Consider the following 19,302-nt stretch of genomic DNA (forward strand, 5'->3'; position numbering starts at 1 on the left):
CAATTATACGGTATTGGCCACACCCGGAGTGGCCAGTGCCCTGGGGAAGGTTCTACCGGGGGGACATTAATCGAACCATACGACTTGGGGCAATATGGGTATCAAAATGCATGGTTTTTGAAACTGATAATGAAAATGGCCATTTTGACTGGATTGGCCACACCCGGATCGGATTGGCAACACCCGGAGTGGCCAGTGCCCTGGGGAAGGTTCTACCGGGGGGACATTAATCGAACCATACGACTTAGGGCAATATGGGTATCAAAATTCATGGTTCTTGAAACTGGTAATGAAAATGGCCATTTTGACCGGATTGGCCACACCCGGAGTGGCCAGTGCCCTCGGGAAGGTTCTACCGGGGGGACATTAATGGAACCATACGACTTGGGCAATATGGGTATCAAAATTCATGGTTTTTGAAACTGGTATTGAAAATGGCCATTTTGACCGGATTGGCCACACCCGGAGTGGCCATTGCCTTTAAGAAAGGTCTTCCCGGGGGGACATTTACCGAACTATTCGATTTGGGGTAATATGGGTATCAAAATTGCCCCAAGTCGTATGGTTCGATTAAAGTCCCCATGATAGAACCTTCTCCAGGGCATTGGCCACTCCGGGTGTGGCCATTTTCATTACCAGTTTCAAAAACCATGAATTTTGATACCCATATTGCCCTAAGTCGTATGGTTCGATTAATGTCCCCCCGGTAGAACCTTCCCGAGGGCACTGGCCACTCCGGGTGTGGCCATTCCGGTCAAAATGGCCATTTTCATTACCAGTTTCAAAAACCATGAATTTTGATACCCATATTGCCCTAAGTCGTATGGTTCGATTAATGTCCCCCCGGTAGAACCTTCCCGAGGGCACTGGCCACTCCGGGTGTGGCCAATCCGGTCAAAATGGCCATTTCCATTACCAGTTTCAAAAACCATGAATTTTGATACCCATATTGCCCCAAGTCGTATGGTTCGATTAATGTCCCCCCGGTAGAACCTTCCCGAGGGCACTGGCCACTCCGGGTGTGGCCAATCCGGTCAAAATGGCCATTTTCATTACCAGTTTCAAAAACCATGAATTTTGATACCCATATTGCCCCAAGTCGTATGGTTCGATTAATGTCCCCCCGGTAGAACCTCCCCGAGGGCACTGGCCACTCCGGGTGTGGCCAATCCGGTCAAAATGGCCATTTTCATTACCAGTTTCAAAAACCATGAATTTTGATACCCATATTGCCCCAAGTCGTATGGTTCGATTAATGTCCCCCCGGTAGAACCTTCCCGAGGGCACTGGCCACTCCGGGTGTGGCCAATCCGGTCAAAATGGCCATTTTCATTACCAGTTTCAAAAACCATGAATTTTGATACCCATATTGCCCCAAGTCGTATGGTTCGATTAATGTCCCCCCGGTAGAACCTCCCCGAGGGCACTGGCCACTCCGGGTGTGGCCAATCCGGTCAAAATGACCATTTTCATTACCAGTTTCAAAAACCATGAATTTTGATACCCATATTGCCCCAAGTCGTATGGTTCGATTAATGTCCCCCCGGTAGAACCTCCCCGAGGGCACTGGCCACTCCGGTCAAAATGGCCATTTTCATTACCAGTTTCAAAAACCATGAATTTTGATACCCATATTGCCCCAAGTCGTATGGTTCGATTAATGTCCCCCCGGTAGAACCTCCCCGAGGGCACTGGCCAATCCGGTCAAAATGGCCATTTTCATTACCAGTTTCAAAAACCATGAATTTTGATACCCATATTGCCCTAAGTCGTATGGTTCGATTAATGTCCCCCCGACCTTCCCGAGGGCACTGGCCACTCCGGGTGTGGCCAATCCGGTCAAAATGGCCATTTTCATTACCAGTTTCAAAAACCATGAATTTTGATACCCATATTGCCCCAAGTCGTATGGTTCGATTAATGTCCCCCCGGTAGAACCTTCCCGAGGGCACTGGCCACTCCGGGTGTGGCCAATCCGGTCAAAATGGCCATTTTCATTACCAGTTTCAAAAACCATGAATTTTGATACCCATATTGCCCCAAGTCGTATGGTTCGATTAATGTCCCCCCGGTAGAACCTCCCCGAGGGCACTGGCCACTCCGGGTGTGGCCAATCCGGTCAAAATGGCCATTTTCATTACCAGTTTCAAAAACCATGAATTTTGATACCCATATTGCCCCAAGTCGTATGGTTCGATTAATGTCCCCTCGGTAGAACCTTCCCGAGGGCACTGGCCACTCCGGGTGTGGCCAATCCGGTCGAAATGGCCATTTTCATTACCAGTTTCAAAAACCATGAATTTTGATACCCATATTGCCCCAAGTCGTATGGTTCGATTAATGTCCCCCCGGTAGAACCTCCCCGAGGGCACTGGCCACTCCGGGTGTGGCCAATCCGGTCAAAATGGCCATTTTCATTACCAGTTTCAAAAACCATGAATTTTGATACCCATATTGCCCCAAGTCGTATGGTTCGATTAATGTCCCCCCGGTAGAACCTCCCCGAGGGCACTGGCCACTCCGGGTGTGGCCAATCCGGTCAAAATGGCCATTTTCATTACCAGTTTCAAAAACCATGAATTTTGATACCCATATTGCCCCAAGTCGTATGGTTCGATTAATGTCCCCCCGGTAGAACCTTCCCGAGGGCACTGGCCACTCCGGGTGTGGCCAATCCGGTCAAAATGGCCATTTTCATTACCAGTTTCAAAAACCATGAATTTTGATACCCATATTGTCCTAAGTCGTATGGTTCGATTAATGTCCCCCCGGTAGAACCTTCCCGAGGGCACTGGCCACTCCGGGTGTGGCCAATCCGGTCAAAATGGCCATTTTCATTACCAGTTTCAAAAACCATGAATTTTGATACCCATATTGCCCTAAGTCGTATGGTTCGATTAATGTCCCCCCGGTAGAACCTTCCCGAGGGCACTGGCCACTCCGGGTGTGGCCAATCCGGTCAAAATGGCCATTTTCATTACCAGTTTAAAAAACCATGCATTTTGATACCCATATTGCCCCAAGTCGTATGGTTCGATTAATGTCCCCCCGGTAGAACCTTCCCCAGGGCACTGGCCACTCCGGGTGTGGCCAATACCGTATAATTGTGGTCCCAAGCCCATTGCCCCAAATCATTCTGGTCTGGTGACCGTCCTTACAATCTTCATAAGAACAGAATACCTCCCAATTTAGTGCACAAACTGTGTCTTTCAATGTGTGCGTGTGTGTCTGTGTGGGCAATAAAATTACCACCGTGGATCCGCCTTTGTCGAAACCTCGTCAGTTACTGAATTTTTCTGAGGCTATCTGTTAGCTTAAATAGTTCGCATGAAATGTGGCAACAGTGGTGCCACATTCTCGCGAGAGAGTTTCGCGAAAGCAGGAGAGGAGGCAACATTTGCTACGTGCTTTCAGCCAATCAGCAGCCGGGATTTTTCCTGCATTCATTTTTTATTTTCATCTTAACTTTTAAGTACTTTAACAAAGTTTTATCAACTTTGTGAGGTAGTCAACTTGAACTTTAAGTCTTCCCCTTTCGTTTGATGGGTAAAACATAAAGATTGTTTGAATAGGGGGGAAGATATAAGCATTTGAAAAACGACACAAATCGTTACACTTTCGCTTCGCGAAATTTTGGATTGACACCCGTAGACAGTGCCCTTAGGACAAAGTTCTTTGTCAAAACCATGCATTTTGATACCCATATTGCCCAAATTTGTATGGTTCCGTAAATGTACTCCCGGAAGAACCTTCCCTCAGGGTAATGGCCACTTCGGGTGTGGCCAATCCTGCCAAAATGGCAATTTTTATTAAAAGTATCAAAAACCATGAATTTTGATACCCATATTGCCCAAATTTGTATGGGTCCGTAAATGTCCTCCCGGTAGAACCTTTTCCATGGCAATGGCCACTCCGGGTGTGGCCAATTCTGTCAAAATTTCCATTTTCATTACCAGTATCAAAAACCATGAATTTTGATACCCATATTGCCCCAAGTCGTATGGTTCGATAAATGTCCCCGGTAGAACCTTCCCTAAAGGCACTGGCCACTCCGGGTGTGGCCGATATCCTACCAAATTGTTCCCAATCACTTCGGTATTCCGGTGACCGTTCTGGAAACCGTCAATAACTTCTTGGACCTCCTCTCAAGTTTGTGCACCACCTGTTTCTTTCAACGTGTGCGTGTGTGTGTAAGCAATAAAATTCTCAACGTAAGGTCCGTCTTTGATGAAAGTCTGATGGACACTAAATCCTCCAGAGGCTAACTTTTAGCTTAAATAGTTGGCACGGCATCCACGCAGCAGAAACAAAATGTCACGCCGAGGGCATGCGACGGTAACGCTACATTTTCGATAAATTTTGCATTGACACCGTAGATAGAGTTTTAAGACAAAGTCCTTTGTCAAAATTTGGCCATATTTTCATTTGAAAACTGTGTATTTTGTTGAAAAGTCTGACCGCATCCGAAAACAGATGGATATTTCGAAATTTGCGCGGCAACTCGCCCAGGTTCAGCACACTAGCTTTCATCTGCATTCAGAAGAATCGAAATCGGATATATAGGAGCTGAGAACGACGCGACACAAAATTTTGCAAAATTTTACCACATACGAACATTACTCGACCTCCACGGATTTTTTTTTTCTCAAAATTCGAGGATTGGAGATAGACGAGTTCTGTCAAGGTGAATCGATAGAGCGTCGAAAATCGATGCAGTGTGATTTTTTGACGATTTTTCCGATTAAAATTCATGCTGAATCGACATAATTACGAAGATGGAAATGTCGTCCAGCCTTAAAGTAAAACCTATACTTTTCTTTAGTAAGAAAGGCAAAAATACGAAAAACTAAACTCTTTATTTAAACATAAACATACCACAAATTCATATCATATTCATGAGCCAAGCATTACAAGGTCATGTGAGCTTTCATGTAAAATTAACGTGTTTTGTACATGGATTCACAGTGTCGCGCGATTACATTTTTTCAAGTGCTTTACATATGGAATTCACATGCTATGTCGTATGGGGCAGATTCATGTGTAAAACATGTGATATTACTATGTGCTTTTCTTTCAGTGCAGGGACAAAAGCACAGTTAGTACCTTTTTTCTGGTCTACGAAGGAAATGCTACACGAGGACGTGGTACGTAGAGTTAGAGAACCAAGGGGCTCTCAAGACAAACTATTTTCAGGTGATCCGGTAGGACCGGATTGGCCAACAATCGGACACAGGCCAGACGGGTGTTACGGCAATATTTGTATTTCTTTGAATCCCAAAACATTTTTTTAATAATCTTTTGATTGTGTGCATGTGTTTTAAATGCTTGTTTTTTTTTTTATTTAAATTAACGAATTCCTCTATTTATTGCTAAATTGCTTCTATCAGCATTTCAACTTGAATTGCAGCACACAATTGACGATATTTAAATCAATATTTTGGGCTGTCTCAAAGCATTAAAGCAAATATAATCACGATGGTTTTCTTACAAAATAAGTTATCACTTAAAATTATATTTACACGTCACAAATTGATTCATTTATTACAGTCAAAATAATGCAGATCAATACGTATCACAACACAATCGAAAAACAACATCAATGTTCGCTAAAAGATTGATTTGCTTAAAAAAAACATTCAAAACAAAAAGCGCTACGCACAGCAAAACACATCCGTCTCGTGTGGTTGCGCGAAAAGCAGTGACAGCAGCAACAAGTTTTTTCGTTTCTTGCGTTTCTTCTCTTCGCTGCGCTGAAACTTTATTTTTTTCTCGCCCTCTCACGATCGCTTCAAAGCTTATTGTTTGAATATTTACCCGTTCGCATCGAAGTGGCGCTACACTGAAAATACGCCACACTTTTTTTTCAAGTGCCCAAACACTTGAAAGGTTCAATGAAGCCACATCTTAGATCTAATTTGTTTGTGTTTGAATTTCAATCCAATCCATTATCAAATTCAAGTGTTTAAACGATTGACTTATTGGTATTTTTTGACACCTTATTTTCATTCGGGTGGCTCAAACTTTTCAAGTGTTTTGCTCATGAATTTGCCCCACTGTGCTGAACTATTCAAAGTGATGAGGAAAACACTTGAAATTGATCTTGTTTTGATTTGAAATGCAGTTTCGTGACAGCTTCGTCAGACTTTGCTTCGTTTCTTCATTTGTGCTTTGGCGGTCCGGTGTGTTCGTTTTTCGCAGGCCCGAATGACCGCGTGAGTTCGCTGCCGCCATGTTCCTGCCCAGTAAATTGCCTGCCGGTTTGTGGCCGCGAAGATGAGCATCACCACAAGGCTGCGTCCTCGGGCTCAGGATCCGTATGGTCAGCGGAAGGGCTCGGTCTCCCGGACCCGGAAGGAGGCCAACTTTGGCGATAGAGGTTCTTTTCCGGAGATTCATCCACTTGGTGAGTGGGGAAAAGATTTTTTTGTTGGGTTTTGTTTTGATTTTTGGATTTTTGTTGTGTGAATTGCAGGAAGGATGCGATTGAGCTGCAGATGCCGTACCAGGAAGCGTTTGATGAAATTAAGGAAAACACCGGGGCGCTGGAGAATCGGTGTCGGTGAGGACAAGAAGCGGTGAGAAGCAGGATTCGATACATTCCACCCAGGGGCCAAGCAATGCGTCATTCGGATGGTCAAGGCACAGTTTGATTCGTTGAAACCAACCGCGGTTCCGAATCAACAAGAAGGTTCCCCGGGGGCCTCCATCTCCGCAGAAAGCGGTGGTGGCGAACAACCCGAACCTGACCAGGAGGACGATCCTGAAAGCAGGGACAACCGGAAGAAGAGACAATTTAACAACAAAAAGAATGTTCCATTTTTGACAAGCAAATAAAAGCTGTCAAAATAATTTCATGACGCAACTTCTTCTCTTATTGAAATAAACCGAAATCCATTTCTATTACATACAAACATGCATTGATTATGGAAGGAAAAATCATTTAAAACCAATAGATATAACGTGGTTTTCCATGTGACACAACACATCAAATTCAAGTGTTGTGCTATTGAATTGACAGCATCTTTAGGTGCCCAAAATTCAAGTGTTTTGCGATTGATTTCTGAGTGCTCTGTACAGCAGGGTCAGATCATGTGTAGAACACTTCGTTAAGCTGTGTAAGTTTTGCTCAGTGTAGTGTTTTGATGCCTGAAATTTAACGGAGTTGACGGCAGTGCCCATCATGTGAAAGGCAATTAAATTAAGAAAATTTCGGAGAAAGGCACTATTTATTTCAGGAAAATGGGCATATCTCTGCTTATATTGAACCAAAAGTGATACCTTTTTATGGAACTTGTTCAGAAAACTGTTTTCTACAATGTGATCGATTCTAAAATGTTTTAAAATGTAATGGTGTTATGTGGCAGAGGATTGAACAAATAATTTTCGGAACCTATTAGGTAATAAACAGCTTATTAAATAAATAATCTATGTTTTGCATTGTTTAATGCTCAAATCTCTATCCGGGAAATGTGTTACTGTTATTTCATGACAAATTGTACAAAGAAAAGATTTACTTTCGGTCGTATCGGGGTTTCCAGCTTGGATGTTGGGGTTATTTCAAAGAAAGCTAGAAATCTAGTAAATTTGGAGCGCGTTCAAATTTTGGATTGACACCACGTATAGAAACCTTAGGACAAAGTTCTTTGTCAAAAAGTAAAACAGTTGCTTTTCTCCATACATTTTGACGATTTTTCCCATACAAACTTTAAGCGATTGGAGGGAGGGGTTCCCGTGGTCAGAATGAGCTCAAATTTGGAATTTAGCCTAGTGATGGGTCAATCTTTGATTTCAGAGGGTAGCCCCAAAAAAGTCCGGATTTGGACCACCCTAGTGCTGGTGTGCCACAGGGAAGCAACTTAGGTCCAGGCAAGGTCGGAGACAACCCCGTTGTTTACGTGGCTGGCAGCAGGCAGCACAACAACAACAACAAGCGCGCGCAAACGAGCATCACGCTGCGGGCGGCAGCCAGTGCGGCCAGTTCGGCGGTGAGTGCGAAAGGCGAGTTTTTTGTTTGCTTTTAGATTATTTTTTATCTCATAGTTTTTTTTTCCTGTTATTTTTTTCTCATTTCTTTTGCGTTATTTTAGTCTTGTTATTTTTGGTTTTGATTAGTTTTCTTCCATTTTTTCCTCAACCATGGATCCGTCCGAGTCGGAACATGTGTAATCTGATTTCGATTCAACGGATTCGATTCAAGGACGTGGAAATAGAGGACTCTGTCTCGGGAGTTCCTTCAAACACCACCAACAGGGACCACTTCCTGAAGGATAAGGATGCTGACGGTAAAGGGGGATTCCTTCCTTGACTCCAGACCCGATTCCTCGTCCCAATCCAGATCCAATTCCTCCTCCAACACCGGTGCCGAATCCGAACCCAAATCCCTCCCCGAACCCAAATCCTCATTCTCAAAAACCGATTCCTCGTCCTCGTCAGTATCAAGAGGGATCGCAAACGGAATGGGTGGTCTTCTTCTGGCCTAAACAGAAGCCGTTAAACTCTGTACAGATCACCAAGGATTTGCAGAAGCACTATCCTGGGGTGGTCGAATGTACCAAGCTGAACAAGAGCAAGCTCCGCGTGATCGTGAACTCCGCGGTGCAAGCTAATCAGATCGTAACTGATCTGCGGTTCAGCATTGAGTACCGTGTTTGAATTCCGGCCCACAAAGTCGAGATCGACGGAGTGGTAACGGACGATGGTTTGACTCTGGGGGACTTAGCAAACGCTGTGGGACGCTTCAAAAACCCCAAACTTCCAGCTGTGCAGGTCCTCGAGTGCCGGCAACTGGGCAACGTCACCACCGAGGGTAGCCAGAAGAAGTTCATTCCTTCTGCCTCGTTCCGGGTGACTTTTGCAGGGTCAGCTCTGCCGGACTACATTGAGCTGTACAAGCTTCGGCTTCCAGTTCGATTGTACGTTCCGCGAGTGATGAGCTGCGAAAACTGCCAGCAGTTGGGACACACCAAGACCTACTGCAGCAACAAGAGCAAGTGCTCAAAGTGCGCCGGCCCCCACAAGGACGTGGATTGCCAAAAGCAGGCTGAAAAATGCCTGCTTTGTGGCGGGGAACCGCACAAAACTCGTCAATGCCCAAAGTACAAGGAGCGCGAGGACAAGATGAAGCGATCCTTGAGGGAACGCTCCAAGAAGTCCTTTGCGGAAATCCTTAGAAAGGTGACACACTTGCACCGAGGAAAGTGACTCTTCCGAACCAAATCCGAAGCGCAACAAGGTTTCCAAGTCCAAAAAAGCCGCTGGTGGCAAGGGTAAGGAAAGTGACTCATTGAACTTCGAGAAGGATTTTCCTTTCGGTCCGTCGGGTAAGCCCGCTCCGTAGCCGGCACCGATACCTCTCAAACCGCTGAAGCCCGTTCCTAAGCTGCCAAAGATCCCCCTAAAACCGGTTCCTCAACCGAATCCGATCACCGATGCCTTCAAAGGAGTCCTTCCCTTTTCCACAATCGTGGAATGGCTGTGCTCTTTTGTGAGTGAACCGACGCGTTTAATCATAAAGCGGTTTGAGCCTCTCGCTAGACACATCGGGAAACAGCTTGCTAGCACGATGCCCCTCTTGTCGTTCATTTCCTTTGATGGGTAATACACCAAAAACGAAAAACGGCATCTCCTTTCTACAATGGAATTGTAGAAGTTTAACCCCCAAGTTGAACGATTTTCAACAATTCGCATTCGAACGGGACTGTGATGTGTTTGCGCTGAGCGAAACGTTTCTTATCGGAGATGAGACGCCAGCTTTCCGGGGGTACAACATCATCACAGAGAGCAGGGCAAGACCAAATAGAGGTGGAGGCGTACTGATTGGGGTCAGGAAATGCCACACTTTTAGAAAGGTCACGCTCCCGAAGCTAGGAGGAATCGAAGCAGTCGCAGTACAGGCCAGGATCAGAGGACTGGACATTTGCATTGTGTCCGTCTACGTTCCCCCACAGGTGTCGTTAACTCGACAAAAGTTGTGGGGTATGCTTGAGCTGTTGCAGGCACCGCGACTGGTTCTGGGTGACTTTAATCTTCACAGCACCGAGTGGGGAAGTCACAAGACAGACCCTCAAGCATATCTGATTCATGAACTGTGCGACGACTTCCAGATGACCCTCCTAAACAGGGACAAGCAAGTTACGCGGATTGCAACACCACCAGCCATGGCCCACAGCAATCGACAACGGTGGAGATGCCTTACGATCTGACGCGAAATATCGACTGGAAACAGTACGCGGAGGCAGTCTCCAATGGAGTTGAGTTGCGAGCTGGGTTGGCACCGCTTGAAGAATATGCGTTTCTGGCTAATTTGATCTATGACAGTGCGATACAAGCTCAGACGAAACCCGTCCCGGGACCGTACATCCGAACGCGCCCTCCACTTCCCTGGTGGGACAAGGAGTGTACGGATCTCTCGGCGGCCAGGTCTGAAGCTTATGTGGACTTCTGCAAGTGTGGAATCCGAGCGAACTTCCAAAAGTACAGAGCTCTTGATCGCAGGTACAGTAATACTCTGAAGCGGAAGAAGCGAATGTACTGGCGGGAGTTCGTTGAAGGACTACCAGCAGATACGTCCATGAGCACTCTGTGGCGCGTTGCGAGGGCCATGCGTAGAGGTTCCGTTCCGAACGAGAGTGTGGAAAAATCGGACAAGTGGATATTGGATTTCGCCAAGAAGGTGTGCCCGGACTCGGTGCCGACACAACCATCATTCGACGTTGTTGATGGGAGCGATTCTAATCCTCCCTTCTCGATGGTAGAGCTCTCCATAGCTCTATTGACGGGCAACAACACTGCTCCTGGTCCGGATCTGTTGAATCTGTTCAACACGTTCGTGGAGCAGAACATAATCCCACACGAATGGCGACAGGTCCGGGTGGTTGCCATTCAAAAGCCCGGTAAGCCGGCGTCCGACCACAACTCGTATCGTCCAATCAGCTTGCTGTCGTGTCTACGCAAGTTGCTGTAGAAGATGATCCTCGACCGCCTCGAACCATGGATGGAACGAGAGCACTTGCTGTCAGACACGCAGTATGGCTTCCGGAGAGGCAAGGGAACAAGCGACTGTCTAGCCTTGCTGGCCACAGGGATCGACATAGCCCGTGGTAAGAAACAGCAAATGGCTTCTGTCTTTCTAGACATCAAGGGTGCATTCGATTCAGTCTCCATCGAGGTGTTTTGAGTAAAGCTGCGGCGGAGCGGTCTCAATCCGACGATGTGCAACTTCCTCATCAACCTGTTGTCAGAAAAACACATGCACTTTGTGCAAGGTGATCTGGCAATCACCCGGATAAGTTACATGGGTTTGGCACAAGGCTCACGCCTTAGCCCATCCGGAGACTGCACCCTTATACAGTACGCAGATGACGCAGTAGTTTCAATCGCTGCCAAGAAGGAACTCGATCTGCTAGAACCCTTGCAAGATACCCTGAACAACTTAGCCCATTGGGCAGTTGAAAAGGGTAGTGAATTCTCTCCGGAGAAGACGGAACTGGTCGTTTTTACGGGGAAGCATGAACCGGCACAGTTCAATCTTTCTCTCTCGGGAAAGACTATCGAGCAGTCGGACCACTTCATGTACATGGGTACCATCTTTGATCAAAAGGGAACATGGGGGAAGCACATTAACTACCTGAAGCAAAAGTGCCTGCAAAGAACTAATTCTCTGCGCAGCGTCTCTGGCAACCGGTGGGGTGCTCATTAGGGTGGTCCAAATCCGGACTTTTTTGGGGCTACCCCCTGAAATCAAAGATTGACCCATCACTAGGCTAAATTCCAAATTTGAGCTCATTCTGACCACGGGAACCCCTCCCTCCAATCCACAGTGGTCCGAAACCGAAATCTAGCGTGACAAAATTGATAGCGTCCACACGTTAAGATTTAGAGCTTTGGTGTCTTCGGGACAAATGATCAGGGTCAATTGGGGCATCTTTTGGTATGGTGGACATTAGGGTGATTCAAATTTTAGGGTGGTTCAGAATTTTTATTTTGGCGGGATGACGAGATAGCGCTTTGGTGTCTTCAGAAAAGTTGTAGGGAACACCATTCTGAGCAACTTTGCTGAAGAGCACAAAGCTCTATCTTCAAACGGGAAGTTTCTAGAGCCATTTTTGTAATTTAGGTTGAAGTGTTTATGAAAAAATGAGTTTTTTGAATTTATCAACTCAGGCTTGTGTCGTAGCGAGTTGGTGTCTTCTAGACATTTGTAGAGCTTATCAAAACACACATTTATCTTCCAAGAGAGCGAAAATCGGACCTTTTAAACGAAAGTTATAGCCAAAATACGACGAAAAAGACGCCATTTTGAAATGTGAATAACTCGAAAAGGTGGTGGAGTTTGACCTCGCTCTTAGAAGCATCTGAAAGTACACATTCTAGAGTACATTTGCTGAAAATATCTCGGAGGTCTTTTTTGTTTAACTTATTTAATCTCAATTTGAAAATGAGCATTTTTAAATCGTTTTTTGCCCATAACTTTTGATAGAATTGACCAAAATTATTTTTTCAAGAATAAAAATGTTCATTTTGACAAGCTCTACAATTGTCTAGAAGGGCCCAAAAATGTACAAAATGATCTAGTGGTTGTAAAAGAAGAAACAAGTTTTGGCTGAAATATTTCAGGAATCAACAAAATAATTAAATTTATCCCTTTGTATGGGAAAAATCGTCAAAATGTATGGAGAAAAGCAACTGTTTTACTTTTTTACCTGTGGAAGGCGCCATAGTTATCCGATTCTAACCATTTCTCAAATGTAGAACCTTTATTAAATTTAGAACAACTTTCCCGAAGACACCATATTTTTAGGATTTTTTCCCGCGAAGTTATTAGCGCCCAAAACTGACCATTTTTGCTCGGCTAGCTGTAAGGGGCTACCTAACAACGATGTTTAATTCCAATTCGTACACGCACGTGCTCTCTCTCAGGTTCAAACTCTCTCACGAGCTTGCTCGCCTGCCTGCCTGCCTGTTTACCTACAAGCGCGCGCTGTTTCTCTGCTTGGATATTTGTCGTCGTCGTCGTTTTCGTTTGCTATCCGCTGCGCTGCGTTCCTGGCATGTTTGTTATAATTTTCAAGATATAGGTATTTCGATATTTATTTCGAGATATAAAATTAAATGTAATATGGGTCATTCCATCTCAACTGTGCACGAAAAAATGCAAATTTGAAAATTACCCTCTCCGATCCTGCTCAAATTTGGCAGGGCTGTTGATACTATCAAAACATGCAAGAATCCCGAATTTCATCCAAATCGGACCACCCCCTCCATTTTTGTACCTCCCCAAAAAATCGACTTTTTGGCGATTTTTGACCAAACCTCCTAGTTTCAAACGGCGATAGCTCAGGAACCACAAATCTTAGAAGGTCGGTCTTAGACTCAATTTTGAAGGAAATTGGACGTAGAATCCATTTCCGTGATCAAAATGTTGATTAATTTATTTTTTTCTACCTGTATTGCGCAATTGAAAACTTTAAACGGCCGTATCTCAAAACACCCCAACTTATTATTTTTATTTGACCTCACCATCGTGTTCCCCGGCCAATTTTACATAAGAATCACTTATCGACAGAAATGAATATGTTTCGTTCCAGAGATATCGAATTTTAAAGTTTTGTGTTTTCGAGATAACCTACATCAGCTTCATTCGCCACATCTGCTAGAATCACACAGGCGGGCTGATCAATAACTGCTACCTGGTGTTCTGGGAGATGATTAATTTAATTTATATTTGGGTAATTCTCCGCCAACTCACACAGCAGTTGCCCCGACCCCTCTTCGATTTGCGTGAAACTTTGTCCTAAGGGGTAACTTTTGTCCCTGATCACGAATCCGAGGTCCGTTTTTTGATATCTCGTGACGGAGGGGCGGTACGACCCCTTCCATTTTTGAACATGCGAAAAAAGAGGTGTTTTTCAATAATTTGCAGCCTGAAACGGTGAGGAGATACACTCAAACCCCGATGGTTTGACACCAACTGTTGTCAAACGAACGGGGTCACTTTTTAGTTTGACACCCCTTTTACACGGAGTTCACACACACTCCGAAACGTTTGTTTTGATAGTATGCGTGAGTGCCGTGTAAAAAGTGACAGTTCGTCACTTTTTAGTTTGACTTTGACCAACCAACGGGGTACAAACTAAAAAAGTGTCAAACAAAAAAGTGACCAACCACCGGGGGTTGAGTGTAGAAATTTTGTGTCAAAGGAACTTTTATGTAAAATTAGACGCCCGATTTGATGGCGTACTCAGAATTCCGAAAAAACGAATTTTTCATCGAAAAAAACACTAAAAAAGTTTTAAAAATTCTCCCATTTTCCGTTACTCGACTGTAAAAATTTTTGGAACATGTCATTTTATGGGAAATGTAATGTACTTTTCGAATCTACATTGACCCAGAAGGGTCATTTTTTCATTTCGAACAAAATTTTTCATTTTAAAATTTCGTGTTTTTTCTAACTTTGCAGGGTTATTTTTAAGAGTGTAACAATGTTCTACAAAGTTGTAGAGCAGACAATTCCAAAAATTTTGATATACAGTATGTAAAAAAAGTATTTACACCCCTTGGGCACTATGCACATTTTGTGATGAAACATGTAAAAAATTTAAAGTTTGACAGGAACCTAGTTATACGTTTTGTTCAGAAACTCATGCCAAACATTTTGCTACAAAAAGCTCATGAAAATATGATTTCTATAAAAAGTTATATAACAAATACTATTTCGAAAATAAAAAAGGTGCAAAAAAAGTATGTACACCTTTCGAAAAATTAACATAAATAATGTTATTTGTTGACAAATCACCATAAATCCAGTCTCCCAACTCCAAATAGGCATTCTTGACTGATAAAAAAGAATTTGGATTGAATATAAAGTTTAGTAACTACTTAGTATAAAAGTTTATATAACTCTGGAAATTCTATATAAAACTTATCTAAACTTAATTTTGCAAACTTTTAATTCAACTAAATGTCAATATATTACCATATAATTGCTAAATAAACATTTTGGAGTGGGTATAACACCATTTTGGGGGTATTTGTATCGATAGAATAGATTTTTCGTTGGAATTTCGTACCAACCCGGAATTACGTCGTAGGAAAATCCGCCTGCATCCGAACCGGTCCACGATTCACAAGTCAACCTATGTGGAATCGGAAAGGGCATAAAATTTCCGATCTTTTGATACCCAAACATCTAGGTTTTCTTTAAAACCTACGTTTTTAAATACCTGGGCAAAAAGTAAGTTTGATCCTCGAGAACAAAAATTACGAAATTCCATACATTTTTGGCAGGTTGCTCAAACGAAACCATAACAACGTTTTTGCTTAGGTATTTAAAAACGTAGGTTTTAAAGAAAACCTAGATGTTTGGGTATCAAAAGATCGGAAATTTTATGCCCTTTCCGATTCCACATAGGTTGACTTGTGAATCGTGGACCGGTTCGGATGCCGGCGGATTTTCCTACGACGTAATTCCGGGTTGGTACGAAATTTCAACGAAAAATCTATTCTATCGATATAAATACCCCCAAAACGGTCTTATACCCACTTCAAAATGTTTATTTAGCAATTATATGGTAATATATTGACATTTAGTTGAATTAAAAGTTTGCAAAATTAAGTTTAGGTAAGTTTTATATAGAATTTCCAGAGTTATATAAACTTTTATACTAAGTAGTTACTAAACTTTATATTCAATCCAAATTCTTTTTTATCAGTCAAGAATGCCTATTTGGAGTTGGGAGACTGGATTTATGGTGATTTGTCAACAAATAACATTATTTATGTTAATTTTTCGAAAGGTGTACATACTTTTTTTGCACCTTTTTTATTTTCGTAATAGTATTTGTTATATAACTTTTTATAGAAATCATCTTTTCATGAGCTTTTTGTAGCAAAATGTTTGGCATGAGTTTCTGAACAAAACGTAGTACTAGGTTCCTGTCAAACTTTAATTTTTTTACATGTTTCATCACAAAATGTGCATAGTGCCCAAGGGGTGTAAATACTTTTTTTACATACTGTATAGACATAAGGGGTTTGCTTAAAAACATCACGAGTTATCGCGATTTTACGAAAAAAAGTTTTGAAAAAGTTACTTTTTGCGTTTCTCTTTGTTTCGTCGTCCGTGTCTGTCGCGGATGACGATGAACGGCCATGATCGATGACGACCAACTTTTTCAAAACTTTTTTTCGTAAAATCGCGATAACTCGTGATGTTTATAAGCAAACCCCTTATGTCTATATATCAAATTTTTTGTAATTGTCTGCTCTACAACATTGGAGAACATTGTTACACTCTAAAAAATAACCCTGCAAAGTTTGAAAAAACACGAAATTTTAAAATGAAAAATTTTGTTCTAAATGAAAAAATGACCCTTCTGGGTCAATGTAGATTCGAAAAGTACATTAAATTTCCCATAAAATTACATGTTCCAAAAATTTTTACAGTCGAGTAAAGGAAAATGGTAGAATTTTGAAAACTTTTTTAGTGTTTTTTTCGATGAAAAATACGTTTTTTCGGAATTCTGAGTACGCCATCAAATCGGGCGTCTAATTTTACATAAAAGTCCCTTTGACACCAAATTTCTATCTCCTCACCGTTTCAGGCTGCAAATGATTGAAAAACACCTCTTTTTTCGCATGTTCAAAAATGGAAGGGGTCGTACCGCCCCTCCGTCACGAGATATCAAAAAACGGACCTCGGATTCGTGATCAGGGACAAAAGTTACCCCTTAGGACAAAGTTTCACGCAAATCGAAGAGGGGTCGGGGCAACTTTTGCCGATTTCGTGTGAGTTGGTAGAGAATTACCCATTTTTATAATTTTACGCAAATATTTATTCAAATGGCTAATAGGGGAAATTCTGGTATGTTTGGCAGGTTAAGTCCTCGCTCCTAGTTTCGTCCAATTTGCTCATTTTCACTATTTAAACAACAAATTTAGCAAAACTTTTGATAGAAACTTACTTGTTCACTTCTTATTGAGCTATTTATCACTCGATTTCAGTTGGAAACGCTTTTAATCAGCTGTAATTGAATGCCAAAGCGCTGATATGGCAACATTAGAGGAGCGCTGGAATAAGATGCTGTTCCCCTACCTTGATCAATCTATTTTTGTGAAAGGAATATTTATTGGGTTATTTTACGTGTTGCTAACCGTTTTAGAGTACCTCCGAGGCCATGACTAGAGCCTTCATCATGGGTGGTAGCACAATAGTGCCATTCAGCAAAAACCCCAAAACCTGCTTTATTATTATTATTATAATTATAGTTTATTATTGACACTTTACCATAATTTGGCAAATCCGATTCATGGTTTAAAAGATTGATCATATTAAATCAATTTTTATATTGTGAGCCAGCTCCATTTCCAAGAATGCTGTAAGAAAAAAAATACTGTTGTTCGGACGGTGTCGAAATCATCGCAACTAAATTTGGGGAATTAGCCACTTTGCAGCAGATCAAACTTTGTGATTTTCTTACATTTTTTATACTTTTTTTTTCAAAATGTTGATCACGGAAATGGATTCTACGTCCAATTTCCTTCGAAATTGAGTCTAAGACCGACCCTCTAAGATTTGGGGTTCCTGAGTTACCGTCGTTTGAAACTAGGAGGTTTGGTCAAAAATCGCCAAGAAGTCGATTTGTTGGGGAGGTACAAAAATGGAGGGGGTGGTCCGATTTGGATGAAATTCAGGATTCTTGCATGTTTTGATAGTATCAACAGCCCTGCCAAATTTGAGCAGGATCGGAGAAGGTAATTTTCAAATGCTGCTCCGCTTCAGATGGAATGACCCATATGTGATTAACAATAGATATCATATTATCAGAGCGTGTGTGAGAGAATACAAATTTCGATAAATTCGATACAAAATATTTTAATCTGCCGAAAATATAACAAACTTCCTTACAACAAACTGCGGTATATTTTGCCTTTGACGATTATTAAAAGTTTATGTCAGATTTCGAAATATCTAAAAAGTGCAACGATGTCTAAAAGAAAAGCCTCAAAAATAGAGATTGTTGAGCTAGCTAGTTTTATATCTGGAATCAAATTGCCTTCGAATGGACAAGCAGTTGGTCGGATGATATTTAGAGTAAACAAAACAAAATTTGTATTACCTGAAGATTTTTTTAAAATAATTGAATCATTCTTTCTAATGAGCATATACGAACAACTGCTTGTAATGCAGTCTGCGATCAGCAGAGAAGCGAGTCAGACGTGCGTCCCTCACAAACCAAAAAAGTGCTTAAAAAGTGCAAAAATGCCTCACGGCAAGAAAAAGAGGCGGTCCTCACCAGCAGGATCGGCAGATTTGAAGAAGCTGAAGAATGCCGAAGCGCTACCTGCAAAGCCAGGCAGTTTGAGCAAGGACGCTCAAAAATTGTCTGGAAACCAGTTCGCTACCCTCCCCGTGGACGTGAGCGAGAAGGAAGAATTTGAACGACGGGAAAAGTTGCCACCCATTTTTGTGAAAACATCGTCATCGGATTCGGTGCGAAAGTGGCTGACCGGGTTTATCAAATCTGGTGCTTTACGAGCTTCCATTCGCTTGTGTGCTGATGGACTCAAAATTCTGCTACCTACCAGAAAGGATTACAACTACGTTCGGGATTTCCTGAACAACACAAAGATTGAATACTACAGCCATGACGATCCAGGTAAACGCCCCATGAAACAGGTCCTCCGTGGCCTGTACGACATGGATGTGAGTGTGCTGAAAGAAGAGCTCAAAACTCTTAAGTTGAACGTGATCGAAGTCTTCAAGATGACGAGACACAACAAGGACATCAAGTATCGTGATCAACTGTACCTGGTTCATCTCGAGAAAGGATCGACAACGCCGTCTGAGCTGAAAGCAGTTCGGGCAATTTTCAACATCATCGTGACTTGGGAACGTTATCGTCCAGTGCACCGTGACGTGACGCAGTGTTCGAACTGTTTGCAGTTTGGACATGGTGGAAGGAACTGTTTCATCAAGAGTCGTTGTGCAACCTGCGGAGGTGAGCACAAAACTCAAGCTTGCGAAACAATCAACGAGAACATTGAAGCCAAATGCTTCAATTGCGGCGGCGACCATTCGACCAAGAATCGAAGCTGCCCAAAACGAGCTGAGTTTGTGAAAATTCGGCAGCAAGCGACGACGAGGCACCAACCAAATCGTCGCAAAACACCACCAACTTACACGGACGTGGATTTTCCTGCTTTGGCGTCACCTGGAGCGGGATCTGTTCGAGTGGTTCCAAATCTGCAGCCATTGCCGTTGAATCAGCGGCAAAAAGTTGCAGAGAATACAACACCTCCTGG

The 19,302-nt window shown here is 42.8% G+C and overlaps 1 protein-coding gene across 1 annotated transcript in view; it reads left to right on the top strand.

The window, feature by feature from the left end:
- LOC128092491 (uncharacterized) overlaps nucleotides 1-14,157 on the top strand; it is a 39,424-nt gene extending 25,267 nt beyond the window's left edge. Inside the window, exon 2 of the mRNA XM_052706388.1 lies at nucleotides 13,939-14,157. Within this exon, the coding sequence (XP_052562348.1) occupies nucleotides 13,939-13,963 (25 nt within the window). The 3' untranslated portion in view covers nucleotides 13,964-14,157. The remainder of the gene's footprint in view (nucleotides 1-13,938) is intronic.
- The last annotated feature ends 5,145 nt before the right edge of the window (nucleotides 14,158-19,302 follow it).

Source organism: Culex pipiens, chromosome 1 (genome assembly GCF_016801865.2).
Source record: "Culex pipiens pallens isolate TS chromosome 1, TS_CPP_V2, whole genome shotgun sequence".
NCBI classification, from domain to species: Eukaryota; Metazoa; Arthropoda; class Insecta; order Diptera; family Culicidae; genus Culex; species Culex pipiens.